The sequence below is a fragment of the Anomaloglossus baeobatrachus genome, chromosome 10 (assembly GCF_048569485.1).
Source record: "Anomaloglossus baeobatrachus isolate aAnoBae1 chromosome 10, aAnoBae1.hap1, whole genome shotgun sequence".
Taxonomy (NCBI): domain Eukaryota; kingdom Metazoa; phylum Chordata; class Amphibia; order Anura; family Aromobatidae; genus Anomaloglossus; species Anomaloglossus baeobatrachus.
In genome coordinates this window covers 17897052-17917870 of record NC_134362.1, presented here as the reverse complement: position 1 = coordinate 17917870, position 20819 = coordinate 17897052, and the positions used below count along the sequence as shown (strand labels likewise).

The 20819-nt window shown below is 43.0% G+C and overlaps 1 protein-coding gene across 1 annotated transcript in view; it reads right to left on the bottom strand.

The window, feature by feature from the left end:
* LOC142255301 (catalase-like) overlaps window positions 1-15346 on the bottom strand; it is a 35671-nt gene extending 20325 nt beyond the window's left edge. Inside the window, exons 1-6 of the mRNA XM_075326839.1 lie at window positions 15242-15346; window positions 9308-9479; window positions 5995-6105; window positions 3669-3799; window positions 1731-1835; window positions 253-378 (exon numbers count right to left, since the gene is read on the bottom strand). Of these exons, the coding sequence (XP_075182954.1) occupies window positions 253-378; window positions 1731-1835; window positions 3669-3799; window positions 5995-6105; window positions 9308-9479; window positions 15242-15268 (672 nt within the window). The 5' untranslated portion in view covers window positions 15269-15346. The remainder of the gene's footprint in view (window positions 1-252; window positions 379-1730; window positions 1836-3668; window positions 3800-5994; window positions 6106-9307; window positions 9480-15241) is intronic.
* Window positions 15347-20819: the final 5473 nt, after the last annotated feature.

Here is a 20819-nt window from a genome sequence, read left to right as displayed (position 1 = left end):
GCTGCTCCCCTAGTGGAGGTCACACGGGCGGCTCCCCTAGTGGAGGTCACACGGGCTGCTCCCCTAGTGGAGGCCACACGGGCTGCTCCCCTAGTGGAGGTCACACGGGCTGCTCCCCTAGTGGAGGTCACACGGGCTGCTCCCCTAGTGGAGGTCACACGGGCTGCTCCCCTAGTGGAGGTCACACGGGCTGCTCCCCTAGTGGAGGTCACACGGGCTGCTCCCCTAGTGGAGGTCACACGGGCGGCTCACCTTATAGTGGAATTTACAGTACACGGCTTGTCCTTTGGCGTTCACCAGTTTGAAGGTGTGAGATCCGTACCCGTTCATAAACCTAAACCCGTCAGGAATGCCGCGGTCGCTGAATAAGAACGTCACCTAGGTCAGGAAATACAAGGGGCAATTGCAATCGATGGTACAATAAACTTTCTTAAAGGACATTTCCAAGAGTAAGATATTCATGATCTATCCTTAGTTCAGGTGATAATTAGCACCCGGCCCCCCAAAGATCTGCTGGGACCAGGTGTGTAGTGGCAATAGTGCAGCGCCGTACACTATGTAGTGGTCGTTCTCAGTACTGCAGCTCAGTTCCCATTGAAGTGAATGTACTTTTAGCTGCAGTATGAAGAATGGTTACTATGTGGTGTACAGAGCTGTGCTATGCATGCTGGGTATTTTCAGTAACAGTTGCTCATGGATTTGCCGGTTGTCACCGATCTGACATTGACCTGTCCAAAGCTGAGGCCATCAATGTTCTGTACGGCCCTTTTAAAGCTTGTATCCATATGTGTATTGCTTAAATGCATCTAAAATAAATAATAATATACAATTTTGCAAATAGTTTTGATTAAAAATCTCCTACCGTTTTGTGTATGCAGCTCCCACACAGAACAATGTGTTTACATGGTAACAGACTATACACAGAGCCTGAGTCGTGTTACTCTGCGCGCTCTGTACATACCATTGTGGTGTTTTCTGCACCAACGCATTGGTAGATTTGTCCATGGGGTCTCAGATTCGGTAATTCTGGACCACCCATGTAAAAAAAGCAAAAATGTCTTCCATCTGCTGCTCTTCGGTTCATTATCAGCAAGAATCACAGGTAGAAGGAGAGGAATAATACATGAGCGCAGTATCAGACTACATGGCGTGGTGGTTGTAGTCTGTTACCATGGAGACACATACATTTCATAGGAGCTGTGTATGACGTAGGCCTCACTCACATGTCTGTGTTTCCGGTTTGTGGCATTGACGTGTGAAGAGGCCATATTAATATTATTACATTGATTTTTGACCTTTGTAAATGGAGATATGAAGATGACTTTTAGAAAGTTACAGATGGTGATGACAGAGATGGAAGAAGCGCTGTATCCATAGGGCCCTGTGCACACATTGAATGTTTGGTGAGGTTTTTTACCTCAGTATTTGTAGCTAAAACCAGAGAAAAAGTAGAAACCCGGCTCCACTTCTGTATTATCACCACCTCCCGACTTTGGCTACAAATACTGAGGTAAAATCCTCCCCAAATACTGAACGTGTGAACGCGGCCTGGAAGGTATCATATCTCTGAGGTAAAAGATAAATCAAAGCTGGGTGTGAACTGTGGCGCTCGGACAGAACTACTCCATGTACAATCTCCTTTATTCAGATAAGGGCATTGGATATCAGGCATGATCTTTTGCTCTTCTTTTGGCATTACTACTTTACTTGCCCCATGAGCTTACACTCACCTGATGCAGTGACTCGGGGCGCAGGCTCCAGAAGTCCCAAACCATATCGGGGTCCTTCAGATGTGTCTGGGGGTTCCTTTTCTGACTGTGTATGAAGGATGGAAACTGCACAGAGCACATTATTACTATCGGTAACACCAGGTGCCCATTATCATTATTACTATCGGTAACACCAGGTGTCCATTATCATTATTACTACAAGTTACACCAGGTATCCATTATCATCATTTCTACAGGTTACACCAGGTGCCCATTATCATTATTACTACAGGTTACACCAGGTATCCATTATCATTATTACTACAGGTTACACCAGGTGCCCATTATCATCATTACTACAGGTTACACCAGCTGCCCATTATCACTACAGGTTACACCAGGTATCCATTATCATCATTTCTACAGGTTACACCAGGTATCCATTATCATCATTTCTACAGGTTACACCAGGTGCCCATTATCATTATTACTACAGGTTACACCAGGTGCCCATTATCATTATTACTACAGGTTACACCAGGTGCCCATTATCATTATTACTACAGGTTACACCAGGTGCCCACTCTCATTATCGCTACAGGTTACACCAGGTATCCATTATCATTATCACTACAGGTTACACCAGCTGCCCATTATCATCATTACTACAGGTTACACCAGGTATCCATTATCATTATCACTACAGGTTACACCAGGTGCCCATTATCATTATCACTACAGGTTACACCAGGTGCCCATTATCATTATCGCTACAGGTTACACCAGGTATCCATTATCATTATCACTACAGGTTACACCAGCTGCCCATTATCATCATTACTACAGGTTACACCAGGTGCCCATTATCATCACTACTACAGGTTACACCAGGTGCCCATTATCATCACTACTACAGGTTACACCAGGTGCCCATTATCATTATTTCTACAGGTTACACCAGGTGCCCATTATCATCATTACTACAGGTTACACGAGCTGCCCATTATCATTATTACTACAGGTTACACCAGGTGCCCATTATCATCATTACTACAGGTTACACGAGCTGCCCATTATCATCATTACTACAGGTTACACCAAGTGCCCATTATCATTATTACTACAGGTTACACCAGCTGCCCATTATCATTATTACTACAGGTTACACCAGGTGTCCATTATCATTATTACTACAGGTTACACCAGGTGCCCATTATCATTATTACTACAGGTTACACCAGGTGTCCATTATCATTATTACTACAGGTTACACCAGCTGCCCATTATCATTATTACTACAGGTTACACCAGGTGCCCATTATCATTATTACTACAGGTTACACCAGGTGTCCATTATCATCATTACTACAGGTTATACCAGGTGTCCATTATCATCATTACTATAGGTTACACCAAGTGCCCATTATCATTATTACTACAGGTTACACCAGCTGCCCATTATCATTATTACTACAGGTTACACCAAGTGCCCATTATCATTATTACTACAGGTTACACCAGGTGCCCATTATCATCATTACTACAGGTTACACCAGGTGCCCATTATCATCATTACTACAGGTTACACCAAGTGCCCATTATCATTATTACTACAGGTTACACCAGCTGCCCATTATCATTATTACTACAGGTTACACCAAGTGCCCATTATCATTATTACTACAGGTTACACCAGGTGCCCATTATCATCATTACTACAGGTTACACCAGGTGCCCATTATCATCATTACTACAGGATACACCAGGTGCCCATTATCATCATTACTACAGGATACACCAGGTGCCCATTATCATCATTACTACAGGTTACACCAGCTGCCCATTATCATTACTACAGGTTACACCGGGTGCCCATTTTCATTATTAGCGCAGGTCTCACCAGGTGCCCATTATCATTATTAGCGCAGGTTTACCAGATACCCAGACTGGCCAACTTACCAAAATGGGATCTCGAATAAAGAATATTGGGGTGTTGTTGCCCACCAGGTCCCAGATGCCTTCATCTGTGTAGAACTTTATTGCAAATCCCCGTGGGTCGCGGACAGTGTCAGCGGATCCAACTTCTCCAGCTTTTGGGTGCAAAGAAAGCAGGACATTGGGTTTAAGTGAAAACCAATTGTTTGGGGGTTGTCCACCTTGGACAGTAACACCTTTGATCTGGACGGTCTCGGTGCTGGAATAAGCAGCAATCAACTACTAATGCTAAAAAAAGTGACTTCTTCAATAGCCCCCCGGTCCTCAGAGAGAGAGGGACTCTGCAGCAGCTCTCCTCTCTGGGTATAAGAGGGGGGAACAATGCAGAGAACCCCATTTATCCCTGCGTCCTGCCCTAAAGTAGAGTCTTCAGGTCATCATAGGATATAAGGGAGAGTCTGAGTTTGGGAATATAACACTGTCATGAACAGCCGGGGGGGGGGGTCACTCAGATATCCCACCGCTGTCACCAATTTGTCACGAACAGCCGGGGGAGTCACTCAGATATCCCGCAGCTGTTCACGGATTTGTCAAGAACATGACTACTCTCTAGCGCCCCCTTAGTGTCAGGTCAATTTCGGAACTGCCGGACAATAAGTAAATGAGGCTGCTGAGCTAATAATGCCAAATATTGGAGGTCTCACAGCAAGGGTAAATGTATATATCACCGATTCCCGCAAATGGAATATTTATATACCTCGGTACCCTTAATGATAGCACCCCAATAATTCTACACAACAATAATTCTGCTGCCACCACCGAAACTTAGTACAGGAAGTTCGGACACCCGTTACAGATAGCATAAGGCCCTTCGGGTTGTGGATTCATAAATATAGAGCATGAGGAAAGAAACTATTAAATTTTATATATTTAATCCAAGATAGAAGGCAGTGGTTATAAAAATATACAAGAATTTACAAAAGGGAACAATACACATACAGTATAGACAGTTACATAAAATAAAAAGGAAAAAAAGTGAAAGATTACTACACCTGGTCACAGATTATGGTTCAGATATAGGGGGGAGAGGCAGCCCCTTGGAACTGGACAATCCTATACACAGAATGCATATCCTCTGGCATTGACTCAGTGTGTACAAAGACACTGGCTTTTATTAACCTCTGTCCGACCCGCAGCCCCCACCTCTGCTGACATCATGTAAGGGAGGGGGTTTTCCCCTCTTCCAAAATTATGGAATGCTCATGGTGCTCATATCTCCATGTGGGAGCATCCCACGCAGATGATGTTACCGTCGTATTTTATTTTAGGATTTTAACAGAAGGTGGAAACCACACAAGGGAGATTTGGCATGTTCTGGGGGGAAGATATTATTTTGTGGCTCTTCCGTATGTCCTACGATTAAGCTTAAATATGTGAAATGTGCGTTACGGAATTTCGACATCAGCGGTATGACCGCCATATCTGGGGGACATATGTATCTCGCAATATTAATACTTCCCCAATGGAGACAATACGGTTGCCCTAGCCTTTTGATCAGCAAAGCTATATTCCTGCAGGAAACTTGCACCTCGCCCCTGTGTATACAGATTGTAGTCGGAGCATCTCTGGCTACGCAGGGGGTCTTTGAAGAGCTTAGGAGGGGTGTTGTAAGATAATTGAAAGGTACCTGTTACATCTCCTGACAAGGAAATCGTTTCCTGGCTGTTAATTTGGTAGGGCTCTGGAGGTAGGGGGGGAATCACCCCTGATCCAGAGACCATGAAAACATATGTGCTTATTATATTTTCATGACAAACACTTTCTGTGATTATTATATAATATTATGTATAAAGTGGCACAAAAGCAGCCAAGACTTATAGAAAAAGCCTGTGAGTCCTGCTAACCCCGCCCCCATGTAGTGATTGACAGCTTTCCCAGTGTGAGTTTGTATCATACACCTCCCAGAAGTATAGTCTGCAAATTTCTCTGGGTGTGCCCAAATATCCCAGCAATGAGGTCTCTTGTGTCCTGAAGTCTTGGGGATGGAGGGATTGAGACTCAGAGGGATAAAAAAAATGGAGGTGGATAGAGCGTAAAAGCTAAAAGGGAGCATGGCCAGCAAAAATTAGGCAGTATGTTTTTTTATATGTACAGCTGTCAATCATTCTGTATGTGGGCGGGGTTATGAGGACTCACATGCTTTTTCTATGTAGTTCAAAGTGAACAACCCCTTTAATTTTCAGCATGGAGTGGCGTTTCTGCCAGATTTCTCCATTGATCTTAATTGTGGAAAAATGGAGAACAAAAATCAGCTCGGGCTTGGTTGTAAATCCATGTATTGGCGTCTTACCTACAGTAGAAAATCTCACAGCAATGTCTGTTTTCTTCCCAATAAACTCAAACACTTTGGCTTTCGTGTACTTGGAGACGTCATGGGTGACCTCAAAATATCCAAATGCTCCTGAAATGAGAAGGCGACACAGAGTAGAAATATTTGCAGCTTATTACAACAAACCCAAATGTCATATGAACTGGATATATAATATGTTCTCGTATCTCATCTCCCTGACATTGTGCAGATGTAGGAGAACTAGAAGTTCCAGCAATCCCAGACTCCCAGCTATCTAAGACAATTTCAGGAAACATTCAGAATGTGGTTGGTACAAAGCTCCAAATCCTCTACTTAGATAATACTGACTTTTCCTGCAGCCACCACTAGAGGGAGATAAGTGCTCATCATTATATACTCATTTCAATAAAAAGAGTAGTGTGCTCCCCCTAGTGGTGACTCAACTTTAGCATTTTTAACTGTTTTCTCATGAGAATGGTGGATCCCACAGAAATAATATCTAAATTGTCACTATCGTATCAACAAGCATTTCATAAATCAATTGTTCATGTGAATATTAGAAACTTTGTAATATATCATGTCAGGGAAATGTGCTTATTTTCACCACTTATGAGCCACTTTATCTCCTCTCCTGCCTCCTGAATGCATCATTCAGTCAAAAAAGCAGCTAAAATATATTTAGATTACAGCTGCCTATTGAAGTTTATTGAGAGGTGAAGAGGGACGAGAAAACATAAGCGCAGTGAGAAGGAGAAGTAATATTTAACTGCTTTCTAGTAAGTGTTTTATCTCACCCCATAGCTGGATTCACAGCTACACAGCTCAGTTCTGCTGTATAATGTCCTCCATTCTGTTTCTTTCTAATACGTGGTTTATCTCCCCGCAAAGCTGGACTCACAGCTACACTTCTCACTTCTGCTGTATAATGTCCTCCATTCTGTTTCTTTTTAATAAGTGGTTTATCTCACCGCAAGCTGGATTCACTGGATTCAAAGCTGTTATCTCCCCGCAGTGCTGGATATACAGCTACTCTGCTCAGTACTGCTGTATAATATCCCCCACACTGTTTCTTTTTAATAAACTGTTTGGCTCCCTGCTAAGCTGGATTCACAGCTACACTGCTCAGTTCTGCTGTATAATGTCCCCCACGCTGTTTCTTTTTAATAAGTGATTTATCTCCCCGCAAAGCTGGATTCACAGCTACACTGCTCATTTTTGCTGTATGATGTCCCACATGCTGTTTCTTTCTAATAAGTGTCTGATATACCTGCAAAGCTGGATTCACAGCTACACTGCTCAGTTCCGCTGTATAATGTCCCCCACGCTGTTTCTTTCTAATACGTGGATTATCTCCCCGCAAAGCTGGATTCAGAGCTACACTGCTCACTTCTGCTGTATAATGTCCTCCATTCTGTTTCTTTGTAATAAGTGGTTTATCTCACCGCAAAGCTGGATTCACTGGATTCAAAGCTGTTATCTCCCCGCAGTGCTGGATATACAGCTACTCTGCTCAGTACTGCTGTATAATGTCCCCCACGCTGTTTCTTTTTAATAAACGGTTTGGCTCCCCGCTAAGCGCTAAGCTGGATTCACAGCTACACTGCTCAGTTCTCCTGTATAATGTCCCCCACGCTGTTTCTTTTTAATAAGTGGTTTATCTCCCCGCAAAGCTGGATTCACAGCTACACTGCTCAATTTTGCTGTATGATGTCCCACATACTGTTTCTTTCTAATAAGTGTCTGATATACCCGCAAACCTGGATTCACAGCTACACTGCTCAGTTCTGCTGTATAATGTCTCCCACGCTGTTTCTTTCTAATAAGTGGTTTATCTCCCCACAAAGCTGGATATACAGCTACACTGCTCAGTTCTGCTGTATAATGTCCCCTACACTGTTTCTTTTTAATAAGTGGTTTATGTCCCCGCTAAGCTGGATTCACAGCTACACTGGTCAGTTCTGCTGTATAATGTCCCCCACGTGGTTTTTTTCTAATAAGTGGTTTATCTCCCCGCAAAGCTGGATTCACATATACACTGCTCAGTTCTGCTGTATAATGTTCCCCATGCTGTGTCTTTCTAATAAGTGTATTATCTCACCGCAGAGCTGGATACCCAGCTACACTGCTCAATTCTACTGTATAATGTCCCCCATGCTGTTTCTTTTTAATAAGTGGTTTATCTCACCGCAGAGCTGGATTCACAGCTACACTGCTCAGTTCTGCTGTATAATGTTCCCCATGCTGTTTCTTTTTAATAAGTGGTTTATCTCCCCGCAGTGCTGAATATACAGCTACACTGCTCAGTTCTGCTGTATAATGTCCCCCACGCGGTTTCTTTCTAATAAGTGGTTTATCTCCCCACAATGCTGGATTCACAGCTACACTGCTCAATTTTGCTGTATGATGTCGCACATGCTGTTTCTTTCTAGTAAGTGTTTTATCTCCCCGCAGAGCTGAATTCATAGCTACACTGCTCAGTACTGCTGTATAATGTCCCCCACGCTGTTTCTTTCTAATAAGTGGTTTATCTCCCCGCAAAGCTGGATTCACATCTACACTGCTCAGTTCTGCTGTATAATGTTCCCCATGCTGTGTCTTTCTAATAAGTGTATTATCTCACCGCAGAGCTGGATACCCAGCTATACTGCTCAATTCTACTGTATAATGTCCCCCATGCTGTTTCTTTTTAATAAGTGGTTTATCTCACCGCAGAGCTGGATTCTCAGCTACCTGCTAATTATTGCTCTATAATCTCTCCCATGCTCTTTCTTTCTAATAAGTGTTTTGTCTCCCCACAAAGCAGGATTCATAGCTACACTGCTCAGTTCTGCTGTATAATGTCCTCCATGCTGCTTCTATACATGTCCTACATAGAGACAGGAGATCAGAAATCCCTCAAGTCTGTGTTGCGTATGGGAGACATCATAGCAGCTACTCTCCACCCACCAGCTCAGAGACAACTCCTTCAATTATGTATCATGCGTTTTGGGGTATTTTTCCATCTTCTGCCTTCTGAAAATGCATATTATTTCTGTTAATTGTTTCCACAATTCTTTTTCTCTTCCACTGTCACAGCATGCAGTCTCAATAGAAATTGCAGCTGCATCCCCCTCCTCTCCTCTCCTTCCTATCATTTATTTTTTTATAACCTGAAATTTTAGTGACTGCAGAGGTTTGTGACATTCATACAGAGATAGCAGAAACTAAAATGTGAGTGCTGAGGGTGAGATTTTCCAATACTAAGATATATTTCATAGCTTAATGTCACACCATAAGAACCAGAGTATGTGTGCTCCATGGCGGGTATACTCACCTGCTCCTTTAGCGTGCACTACTCTTTCAGGGATCCTTTCCCGGTCAAAATGGGCCATCTCATCTATAAATACACTGTCCTGGACCAGCAGTGGCCCCAAAGGGCCCACAGTTAGGATATTAAGCTTGTCCCCTGTTGGAATGCCGGCCCCGGTGGTGAGGACAGAAGAAGCCTAGAGGCAATCACATTGAATAGCGTTAGATGACATTATCATATCTGTGAAGACCGAAATGTTTATGAACATTCAGAAAATGAAACATTTTAAGGCTTCATTCCCTAGCAAATATGAACAAGAATTCCATTCACTGACAGCATTCAGAGATATTAAAAAGTTAAGAAACTTTCCCATTTTTCACATGTAATATAAAGGAAAACAATGACCCTGTGTCAGACTATTATGGTGGATGGAAACAATAGGCCTGCATTAATTTTAGCTTTGTCGCCCCTCTTCTATATTCACATCCTTCCCTAAATTATTCTTGAATTATGTTTACTTTGGTCAAGATTCTATTTCTTCTGTATCAAGCTCAAAAATCCTCACCACTAGAGGGAACAGTGGATTTATACAGCCACCACTAGGGGGAGCACACTGCATATGGACTAATACAGCCACCACTAGGGGGAGCACACTGCATACGGTCTTATACAGCCACCACTAGGGGGAGCAAACTGCATACTGTCTTATACAGCCACCACTAGGGGGAGCACACTGCATATGGACTAATACAGCCACCACTAGGGGGAGCACACTGCATACGGTCTTACACAGCCACCACTAGGGGGAGCACACTGCATACGGTCTTATACAGCCACCACTAGGAGGAGTACACTGCATATGGACTAATACAGCCACCACTAGGGGGAGCACACTGCATATGGTCTTATACAGCCACCACTAGGGGGAGCACACTGCATACGGTCTTATACAGCCACCACTAGGGGGAGCACACTGCATACGGTCTTATACAGCCACCACTAGGGGGAGCACACTGCATATGGTCTTATACAGCCACCACTAGGGGGAGCACACTGCATACTGTCTTATACAGCCACCACTAGGGGGCGCACACTGCATATGGAACTATAGAGTCACCACTAGGGGGAGCACACTCCATATGGTCTTATACAGCCACCACTAGGGGGAGCACACTGCATACAGTCTTATACAGCCACCACTAGGGGGAGCACACTGCATATAGTCTTATACAGCCACCACTAGGGGGAGCACACTGCATATGGACTAATACAGCCACCACTAGGGGGAGCACACTGCATATGGACTAATACAGCCACCACTAGGGGGAGCACACTGCATATGGAACTATATGGTCACTACTAGGGGGAGCACACTGCATATGGAACTATATGGTCACCACTAGGAGGAGTACACTGCATATGGAACTATATGGTCACCACTAGGAGGAGTACACTGCATATGGACTAATACAGCCACCACTAGGGGGAGCACATTGCATACGGTCTTATACAGCCACCACTAGGGGGAGCACATTGCATACGGTCTTATACAGCCACCACTAGGGGGAGCACACTGCATACGGTCTTATACAGCCACCACTAGGGGGAGCACACTGCATATGGTCTTATACAGCCACCACTAGGGGGAGCACACTGCATGTGGAACTATATGGTCACTACTAGAGGGAGCACACTGCATGTGCATTATACAGGAGCCATGAGGGACCGCACACTGCATATGGACTTATACACCGGGACCACCACTAGAGGGAGCACATTGCGTATGGTCTGATACAGCCACCACTAGCAAGCATATACTGAATATGGTCTTATACAGCCACCACTAGCAAGCATATACTGAATATGGTCTTATACAGCCACCACTAAGGAGAGGATACTGCTTACAGGTTTATACGGCTCCCATTGAAGTCAATAATAAATCCAAGCTCTGAAGCTTTGTCCTGTGGTAATTAAAGACAGCCATATTTTTTTTCTTTTAACTCTATGGCTATGCAGGAGATTTACTGGAGATAGCCATTTAAATACTATTGTCAATCTCTGACAGCGGCATGTAAGTGGCATGACGATGGCGGGGCGTCTGTTCCAACATCCAATGCCCCCTTCAACCAGCCATGATGTGAAGGCCCCCCATATTGGTGCTTCTCTGAATAAATTAAAAAGTTCTAAAAGTGTTTAAACCTATTTAAAAAATTAATGAAACCATAAAAGTTTGAATCACCTATTTTTCCCCATCAAAAAATAATAAAAAAAAATGGAATAATATATAATCCCAAAATGATACCAAAGTAAACGACAGCTCGACATGTAAAAAAAAAAAAACAATCAAACAAAACAATCCTTCATACAGCTCCATCTACAGAACATGGCGGCACAAGCAAAAAAATATATATTTTTTTCAATAGCTTTGGCTTTTTTAACCGCTAACATATACAGTGTAATATATATATATATATATAGATATATATATATGTATATATATATATATATATATATATATATATATATATATAAAAATATATATATATGTTAAATGTTTAGTGTTTCTGCTTTTCACCTTACTTGGAATTTATTTTATTTTTTTTTCCTTGATAGATATGATATTTACATTTTAGACCATTTTCCATTGCCATTGCACTAAAAAAGTAGCTGAATTGCTTTGATAAACCTTCACAATTGAAGCTCATGACAAACTCAGCTCTGCTACCCCTACATTTCACAGCAGACTGGATGGCAGTAATAATTTACACAACCTGCGGTGCATTTATCTTCCAGCTTCTGCCTCTGTCTCGGTAGATAAAGCGGTTTATGGTGACTCTGCAGTAACGGAGTTAAAAGGTTTGTACATGATGAGAAAAATAGCGCCCCTCGTCTCCTTCCTTAGGTTTTAGGTCTTATTGCATTTTAGTTCCATTTCCTTCAGTAAAACGGACCTGCAATACCAGACACGACCTGAGGACAGGTGTGGCGCTGTTTTTAGAAGGAAACATCAACCTATATATTCTGGATTAGTAAACCACAAGATCAGGAAACAGCAGTTGTATATTGTTGATGGTGCTGGGAAGGAAGAGCAGGTGTACTAAATTTCTGGACAAAGATGATCATATATCAATGTAATCCCTAATACAATGGTCTGTTATAGTCGCCATAGCTAGAAAGCCACAAGACACTGTATCAATGAAAGCAATTTGTGTAAGAGGAAGGTATTAGTGGAGGGATAAGACGTCGTTATCCTCCTTAGTGGCTCCACAGCCCCGGATTGCTCAATACAGCATAGATATACTGAAATTATGCTGCGGTAGGATGCCAAATTGTCACTGGTGCCCCCTTTGGCAAGAAAACGGCCCTATTATTGTCTATGCAGCTGTTCCATGTCCATGATTTATTTTTGGGACCAGAGTATCTGGGAAAAAATTGAAGATGTCCATTTTTGATTGGAGTCAAACTCAACACTGCAAATCAATGGGTCCGTCAAAGAGAAAATTGAAGAGCAGACAGATGCCACCCGGGTGTCCGGAGGGCTGGCCGTTATTTACTGGCTAATAGATAGCAGCTTGAAGAGAAAAAAAAACATTTTTTCATATATTGACTAGCTGTAATACTTGGCGTTGCCCGGGATAGTGACTATCTCTTTGTCTCTCCCCACTCTCCCTCTTCCCAGTTTCTGTCTGTCTCTTTCCGTCTGTCTGTCTCTTTACTTGTCTGTGTCTCTTTCCCTATCTGCCTCTGTCTTTGTCTGTCAGTCTCTTTCCCTGTCTGTCTCTTTCCCTGTTTGTCTCTTTCCCTGTCTGCCTGTCTCTCTCTCTCTCTCTGTGCCTATCTGTCTCTTACTGTCTTTGTGTCTGTCTCTCTATTTGTCTCTTTGTCTGTCTGTCTCTGTTTCTGTCTCTCTCTCTCTCTCTGTCTGTCTCTCCACCGACCTCATATTACCTCACACATAAGCTTCTTATACTAAGAATGTCCCCCATTGCCTATAGCAACCAATCACAGCTGCTATTAATGACCTGTAGCTCCCAGCTCTGTTCACTTTAATGTAAGAAGGTTTTTTTGGCGAATAACTGTAAAGCGCGGGGCTAAATATTCCTCTCAAAACATAGTCTATGACGTTCCCTGAGTCATATGAGGCGGCTGTGCAAAATTTCGTGATTGTTAATGCGACAGTGCAGATTCATGTAGCGGACATACACACACACACACACATACATTATATTATATTATATATATATATATATATATATATATATATATTTATATTATTTTTATTTTTTTTTTATTTTTATTTTTTTTCTTGTATAAACTGTATTACGTCAAAAAAAAAAAATAATGGACGTTGCACTGATGGTACACATGATGTGCACATGGACCAAAAATCGGATCCAGGCTACATGAAAATGGACGACATTGGTAACAACGCTTGATCCCAATTATCGGCCCTTGTAAATATGGCGGTGATTATCAGATAAATAAGTAAACCGCTCGTTTATTAGGCCAGTGGACCGGGTTTGCTCTCGGCAGCACATTGTCCTCTATGGTGATATGCTGCTGACATTACGATATTTGGGGACAAACCAATCACAGAACCATCCTTCTGTTCACATTTTTGACGGCCCATGTGAAAATGACAATACACAAATGCAAATCGACTTGTATATAGCGGACCGATGCTCATTACCGGGCTGAGATTGGCCTCCTAAATGCACAATGAGGCTGGGTCACACGAGCGGATTACGAATCATCCGGAAAAGTAGGACGATTTTTTTTTTCTCGCTTGTCATCAGTGTGTTGTCCATGTGCTATCCGTTTAATTCTCAGCAACTATTATTCAATTACAGTGCTCTCTGCTACAGAATTGTATCCATAAAAAAAAGAGATGTCACTAGGATGGTCCGTGTTCTGTCCGTGTTCCGTCCGTGTGGCATCCATTTTTTTTCCCCGCACCCATTGACTTGTATTGGTGAGTCTCGCACGATTTAAGCACCACTCGCAGCATTGCTGCAGCTTTGAATCTGGATGAAAAAAACAAACCCTGACCTTCTGACCTGCTCCGATTCAATGACTAACATTGGTCCCAGGGCAGTTAGATATTTTCTCGCATTGCACTCGTCCGATTCATACGCAGGTGTGAACAAGGCCAAAACGTGATAATTTGTGCCAAAATGCCCCAAATCGTTGACCCATTTTTAGATCCAACTTTGACCCACCATAGAACATCTACCCCTATATAATGTGTGATGCCACTTTAGATAAACAAATGGGGTCTACCATCTGCAATTTCATTTGGGTGCTCATCTGGTGAACCACACGATCCAGCGAACCCGGCACATGCTGTGACAAGCAGGATCTGTGCCATCAGACCACCTGAGGTTTGGCAAACTGACAATTAATACATCAACCCCTGGCTAAAAGAACGGGCTCTTTAACTACAGGTCCCGGTATCTCTGCAATCTGTTGACTATACAACCTAAAAGCTGATGCCCGATTGTTAACCTGGTACCAAACTAATACCCCAGCTTGTAAAAGCTTGATATAACGCCGCCGCCGCACCCCCCCGTGTTCCGCTTCACCTTTAGCAAACAAAACCCTTTATTCTTCACTGCTTTATGTAAACCGATGACACACCCAGTATAATCCATGAAATATTACTCCTATGTTGTACCATGTAGTAACCCTTACAATACAGCAGTGGTGTGGACCACAGACGGTCAGGGCATGCTGGGAGTTGTGGTTTTGCTATAGCTGGGCACACTCCTGCCCTGGGTTTGCCCTGCTTTGGCACACACCCAGCTCTAGTCTACTTTTGGCACAAGCGTGGTACTCGCTGGCATTCCGGTGTCTCGTGTGTCAGCAGCGATTCCTACTGTATTCCTGCCCCTTGGCACAGAGCTCGGCCACCTATGTAAATACCGTAACCCACAGATTCCCCTTTTAGGTTCCTGATACCTCTGCGCGCTGCTGAGATGGGTCCATGATGAGCGTCTCTGGGTCGCCGTCTTCTGCTGGCACTCGCCTGTTGGGAGTAAAAATGTATTTCAGAGAATACTACGATCCCTTTATTAACTTCCTACCCGCCCTCTGTATTTCCACTCCCTCCTCTGCATCTTAACGGGGCCGCCAAAGCGTGTCGCAACCTTCCTCCTCTTTACAGAAGAATCCATTACACAAGCACTCAGAGCAGGGAGGATATACGAAACCTCAAAAGTGGTGCAAAAAATACAAAATAGTGTGTGTAAATAAATATATATATATATATATATATATATTATATACATACATATATACACACAATTTTTTTTTGCATCGATCCACACTTATAATAATGCACCCCATGGCAGGGTATTCTGGACAGAATTCTATCTATATGCAACTGCCAGAAAACTCAAATGAACTTTAAAACATTTATATATATATATATATATATATATATATATATATGTTATATTATATATATATAATCTCAGCTCTGCTTCATCTGCTCTCATGCTACAATACATTGGTGGCCATATGACTAGTATGGGTTCCCGAATATCTTGCCCTTACTTTATTCAGTTCTGCTACATCACCGTGTCATTTTCCATTTTAAATCTTCCATACTGCTCACTTAAAAGGGTACCAGAGTTTGAGTTACCACCAGAAGTGTAAGACTGAATTCACACAATGGTATGGCATTCATTGCGCGTGCATCATGTGCAATATGCTAATGACCCTTGGCTCCCGCTGTGCTGCCAGCATGATCCGATCCTGAGATCTGATCACAGCTGTGGAGGAGAGGCAGGAATTACTTTCCCCATCTCCTCCATTGTCAACTGATGCGATAACCGCACTGCACTCAGATATCATCCGAGTGCAGTCTGATGTTTCACTTGCACCCATAGACTTGCATGGGTGTGAGTGACATGTTCGTCGTCCCTCCTTGACAATCAAAGCATGCTGCGACTTTTCTCTTATCCAGAATCTGGGGTGGGTGAAAGCTGGCAGTCTGCTCTCTGTCGTTGAATAACATTGGTCTGAGTGCAGTGCAAGATTTTCTAGAGCTGCACCACAACTGACATGGATTGCTCTTTGCATCATAATTGGGGGAGGGGGGGGGGAGTAGGTTACATTGTAATCCAGAAGGTGGACAAACAAGTCACAGAAATTGAACTAATTGGACTTTTTGGGACCAGTTTGTCACAATCTTGGTACCTTGCAACCTTGCAGAATGCACAGTGACCCCATTCACCTGCAATCTTTGGCCACGCGCCTTGTATTAAAGGCCAAGTCGCTGTGTAGTTGCCAAATAACTGACATAGCTGGAAAACACCAAAATCCTGCTGAATTATATATGATCCATGCCATGCCGCTTTTAGGTCATGTTCAGATATGGCAGGTTGTGACCACAATCAGCTCAGTACCGATCCAGCTGTAAGATCAGTCATGTCTGCCATATACATATAGTGAGAGGACACCGCGTGCTGCACTTGTCGTTGCTGCATCACCCCGGATCTCCAAAACGCTCATTATAATGTAACTACAGAAGCTTCATCTCTTCCCCTTCTGCAGCGATTTCATCCTTTACACAGGAAGCCGGGCTTGTCACACCGGGGTGGGCCGCTTACACAACGGCCACTTCTCCTGGTCAGTCAGGAAATAACACCTGCATTAATGCCAAGTCACGGTGAATAGCTCAGAACATTGTGTAAAATTAAATATTCTTTCCATTTGGAGTCATTTATACTTTGTATTATACACATTAGGCCTCATTTATCAGTAAGGCCGTGTTGCCGATGGTAACCAATCACAGAACAGCTTTCATATTTCCTGAGCACTTTGAGAATTGAAAGCCAAGCTCTGATTGGTTGCTATGGGCAACATGATCAGTCTTAGAAGTGTGTAATAAATTAGGCCTCATGTAATCTATATGAAGGGTCCAATCTATAATGCCACTAATGTGTAATGCGCGAAAAGGGGAAAATATAAATAAATAAAATTAGATGACACGTTAGGGACAGACGACCATTTCCCATTCTGCACCTCCACATAAAGGATCCATTTCATTCCCTTAGCACTAGAAGTCCCAGAGAGGGGTCATTTAACATTTCTACCATTGGAACCCTATGGAGCTCGAAATTCCTGGGACTTCTAGTGTTAAATGGGTTTGTCCAGGATGACAAAAACATGGCCGCTGTTTTACCTTCACAAAACAGCAGCACCCCCACACCATGCTCTGTGTTATTACAGCTCTGCTCCAGGAGCTTCAATGGGGCAGAGTCGCATCACTACATACATCCTATGGTCATAGGTGACAATGTTTGTCAAAGTAAAAGAGCCATGTTTTTTTCCCCAAATCCTGGACAACCCCTTTGAGGTTCGATCTGTTTTTGGTTACGTAGGACAGAAGGGGTGTTTTTTTTCTGCTTCTTTCCTTTTCTAGTTTAGAATTTTTGAGGGTGCTGCGAATGTAAAAAAACCCAGCAATTTTAGACTATTTTTTGTCACAGCGCTTACCTGACACCCAAGAGGTATAGTATAGTATTATAGTAGGTGTAAATACTATACCTACATTTTTTTTTTTAACAAAAAAGGGCATTTTAAGCAATTCTTGTTGCAGAATTCTGAGAATTTTCGCATGTTAAAAATATAAAAAAAAAAAAAATAAATTCACACAAAAAGGGTGGCCTGGCAGCGTTGGGCTATGTGCGCAAAAAAAAAAAACACCCTCTGGCAAAAAAACGCATGCGTTTTTGCTGCGTTTCAATGCATTTTTTCCACTATATTAAACGGTAAAAAACAGGTCAATAACACAAAGAATGGACAAGCTTTGTTTTTCTGCAACCAAATCTGCAAGGAAAAAAATTAAGCAGTGTGCACAGCCTTTCTGAATTCAGACTTTGCTGGGTAAGAAAAAGCATGCAGTTTACAACAACAAACTGCACCCAAAAACACATCAAAAACTGCACTATGCGCACACTGCCTTACACGGCTTCCTAAAGAGGGCTGTCTTAAGCTCCTAAATGGTTAAAAGGGCTTTAAATTAGAACAATGCAATTTTCTTCCTCTTAAAAACCCTCAATAGCATTAAGATTCCTCTTCTTGCTACTGTGTACAGCTCGTTGCCTAGGTTACCGGCCACCTCTGTCTCAGAGTGGTTGGTTACCTAGGTAAGGCTTGTTAGCAGCAGTGGTCAAAAAATATTTCACCGAAAAGGACAAATTCAAGGGAAAAAAAAAACAAAAAAAAAAAAAAAAAACACACCTCACCAGAAAAAAAAAAAGCCACCAGCCAACTCCGGTCAAAATGGCAATAGCACTCGCAGGATGCAGCCGGCCCACCATGATAAAAGGTATAGGTGACAGGTGCAGAATACCGATGAAACAGCCACTCTCAACCTCATGGAGGGGGTGGCTGCTGGTATTGAACACGCACACCAATAGTGTTTTACATAGGGCACTAGTCACACAGATATGTGCAATGCACAGTGTCCGGTTCACAGCCTATTGATCACGCCCTTCTATTAGATCAGGCGGGCTGCCCAGCACTATTATAGTACACTGAACGCACAGGACTGACACCCTGGAAGGCCTGGCTACATCCTGCAAAAATTGTGCAATGATGGAATACGAAATAAATGTGAGGTATTGGTCCATATTTTGGCCAAAATACATAAGCTCGTAACCCAAACGTCAAGGGTCCTCACGCTTACGGTCCTGACCTGCGAGTCTCCGTACTCTCCGTAGAAGACCACAGCTGTTCGTGCCCACAATCAGGGTTCGGGGGGGCTGCAGTCTCTCTACAGAGGACACTTGCGACTCTGCAGCAAACAATTGACTTTCTGCAGCTCAGGAAAGCCGCATTGCAGGTCAGCTTTTGCTGTGGGCAGCACATGCACAGTGGGCATGGGATTTCTACCAGTCACATCCATTATGCTTGTACTGTACATCGCAGCATCTTGGACGCAGCGAATACACACTGCATCCAAAATGCTGCAAACACTAATCGTGGGCACGCACCCTTCGGCTCGGGCTCGGCAGTGATTGCAACCCCCGCACCTATTGTACTTACACCCCTTGTTAGGAGCCATATCCTAATGACATCATAAGATCTATCAAGAGGCTGCATGGTTTGCAAAGTGCAGGTTAGGACAGTAACCATACTGTTGATACAATGTCACTTTGGCCATCCCGTTTCTTAGGCTCTGTGCGCACTAAACCGTTTTACCCGCGGAAATTTCTTGAGAAATGTCTGCAATCTTTGTGCAGACATTTCCCAGCAAATTCTATGAGGAAAAAAAATAGCTGTGCGCACTGTGCGGATTTTTCAAGAAATTTCCTTGAGAAGAATTTGAGAAAATTTCTTGAGAAAATGAACATGTCCATTACTTCCGCAGGTACCCTGCGGATTTCGGCAGTACAGCCTGCAAAATCCGCAGGGAACCGCCCGCGGGAAAATCGCGGCAAATCCGCATGCGGATTTGGTGCGGATTTTTTCCGGAGGTCCGGAAATCTTTCACTCCCAGAAGTTTCTCTGTAAAAAAATGTTTTCAGTAAAAAAACTGCCCCATTCTATGTCCTGTTGTGTATAAATATGTGACTCTTCAGATTTTGTGTTATACCATGCCTGATGAAGAGACCTGAGTAGTCTCAAAAGCTTGCAATTATTACCATCTTTTCAGTTAACCATTAAAAAGGTATCAACCACTGAGGACTTCAGTTCTTTTAAACAATTATTTTTACCAGACAATAGACAGTGATTGAAAAATTAAAAAAAATAAACCCTAATCGATCCACATTTTAACTGCATATGGGTTTTATTGTAAAAAAAAAAAACAAACAATTATAATATAATTTCCATTTGACATTTCCAGTTACAGAAAACTGTCACATCAAACAGGACGGATGCCACATACCGACAGATTCCACCAGCTAAGTGTATGTAGCCCTGGTGAACTACACATCCCATGAGATTTGTGACCCGAGGGTCATTGACTGCAAAGAAGGGAATTTTGTTTACTTACCGTAAATTCCTTTTCTTCTAGCTCCTATTGGGAGACCCAGACACTTGGGTGTATAGCTACTGCCTCCGGAGGCCACACAAAGTATTACACTTTAAAAAGTGTAACCCCTCCCCTCTGCCTATACACCCCCCCGTGCATCACGGGCTCCTCAGTTTTGGTGCAAAAGCAGGAAGGAGGAAACTTATAAATTGGTCTAAGGTAAATTCAATCCGAAGGATGTTCGGAAAACTGAAACCATGAACCAAGAACAATTCAACATGAACAACATGTGTACACAAAAGAACAACAGCCCGAAGGGAACAGGGGCGGGTGCTGGGTCTCCCAATAGGAGCTAGAAGAAAAGGAATTTACGGTAAGTAAACAAAATTCCCTTCTTTGTCGCTCCATTGGGAGACCCAGACAATTGGGACGTCCAAAAGCAGTCCCTGGGTGGGTAAAAGAATACCCCGATAAAAAGAGCCGACAACGGCCCTCCTCTTACAGGAGGGCAACCGCCGCCTGAAGGACTCGCCTACCTAGACTGGCATC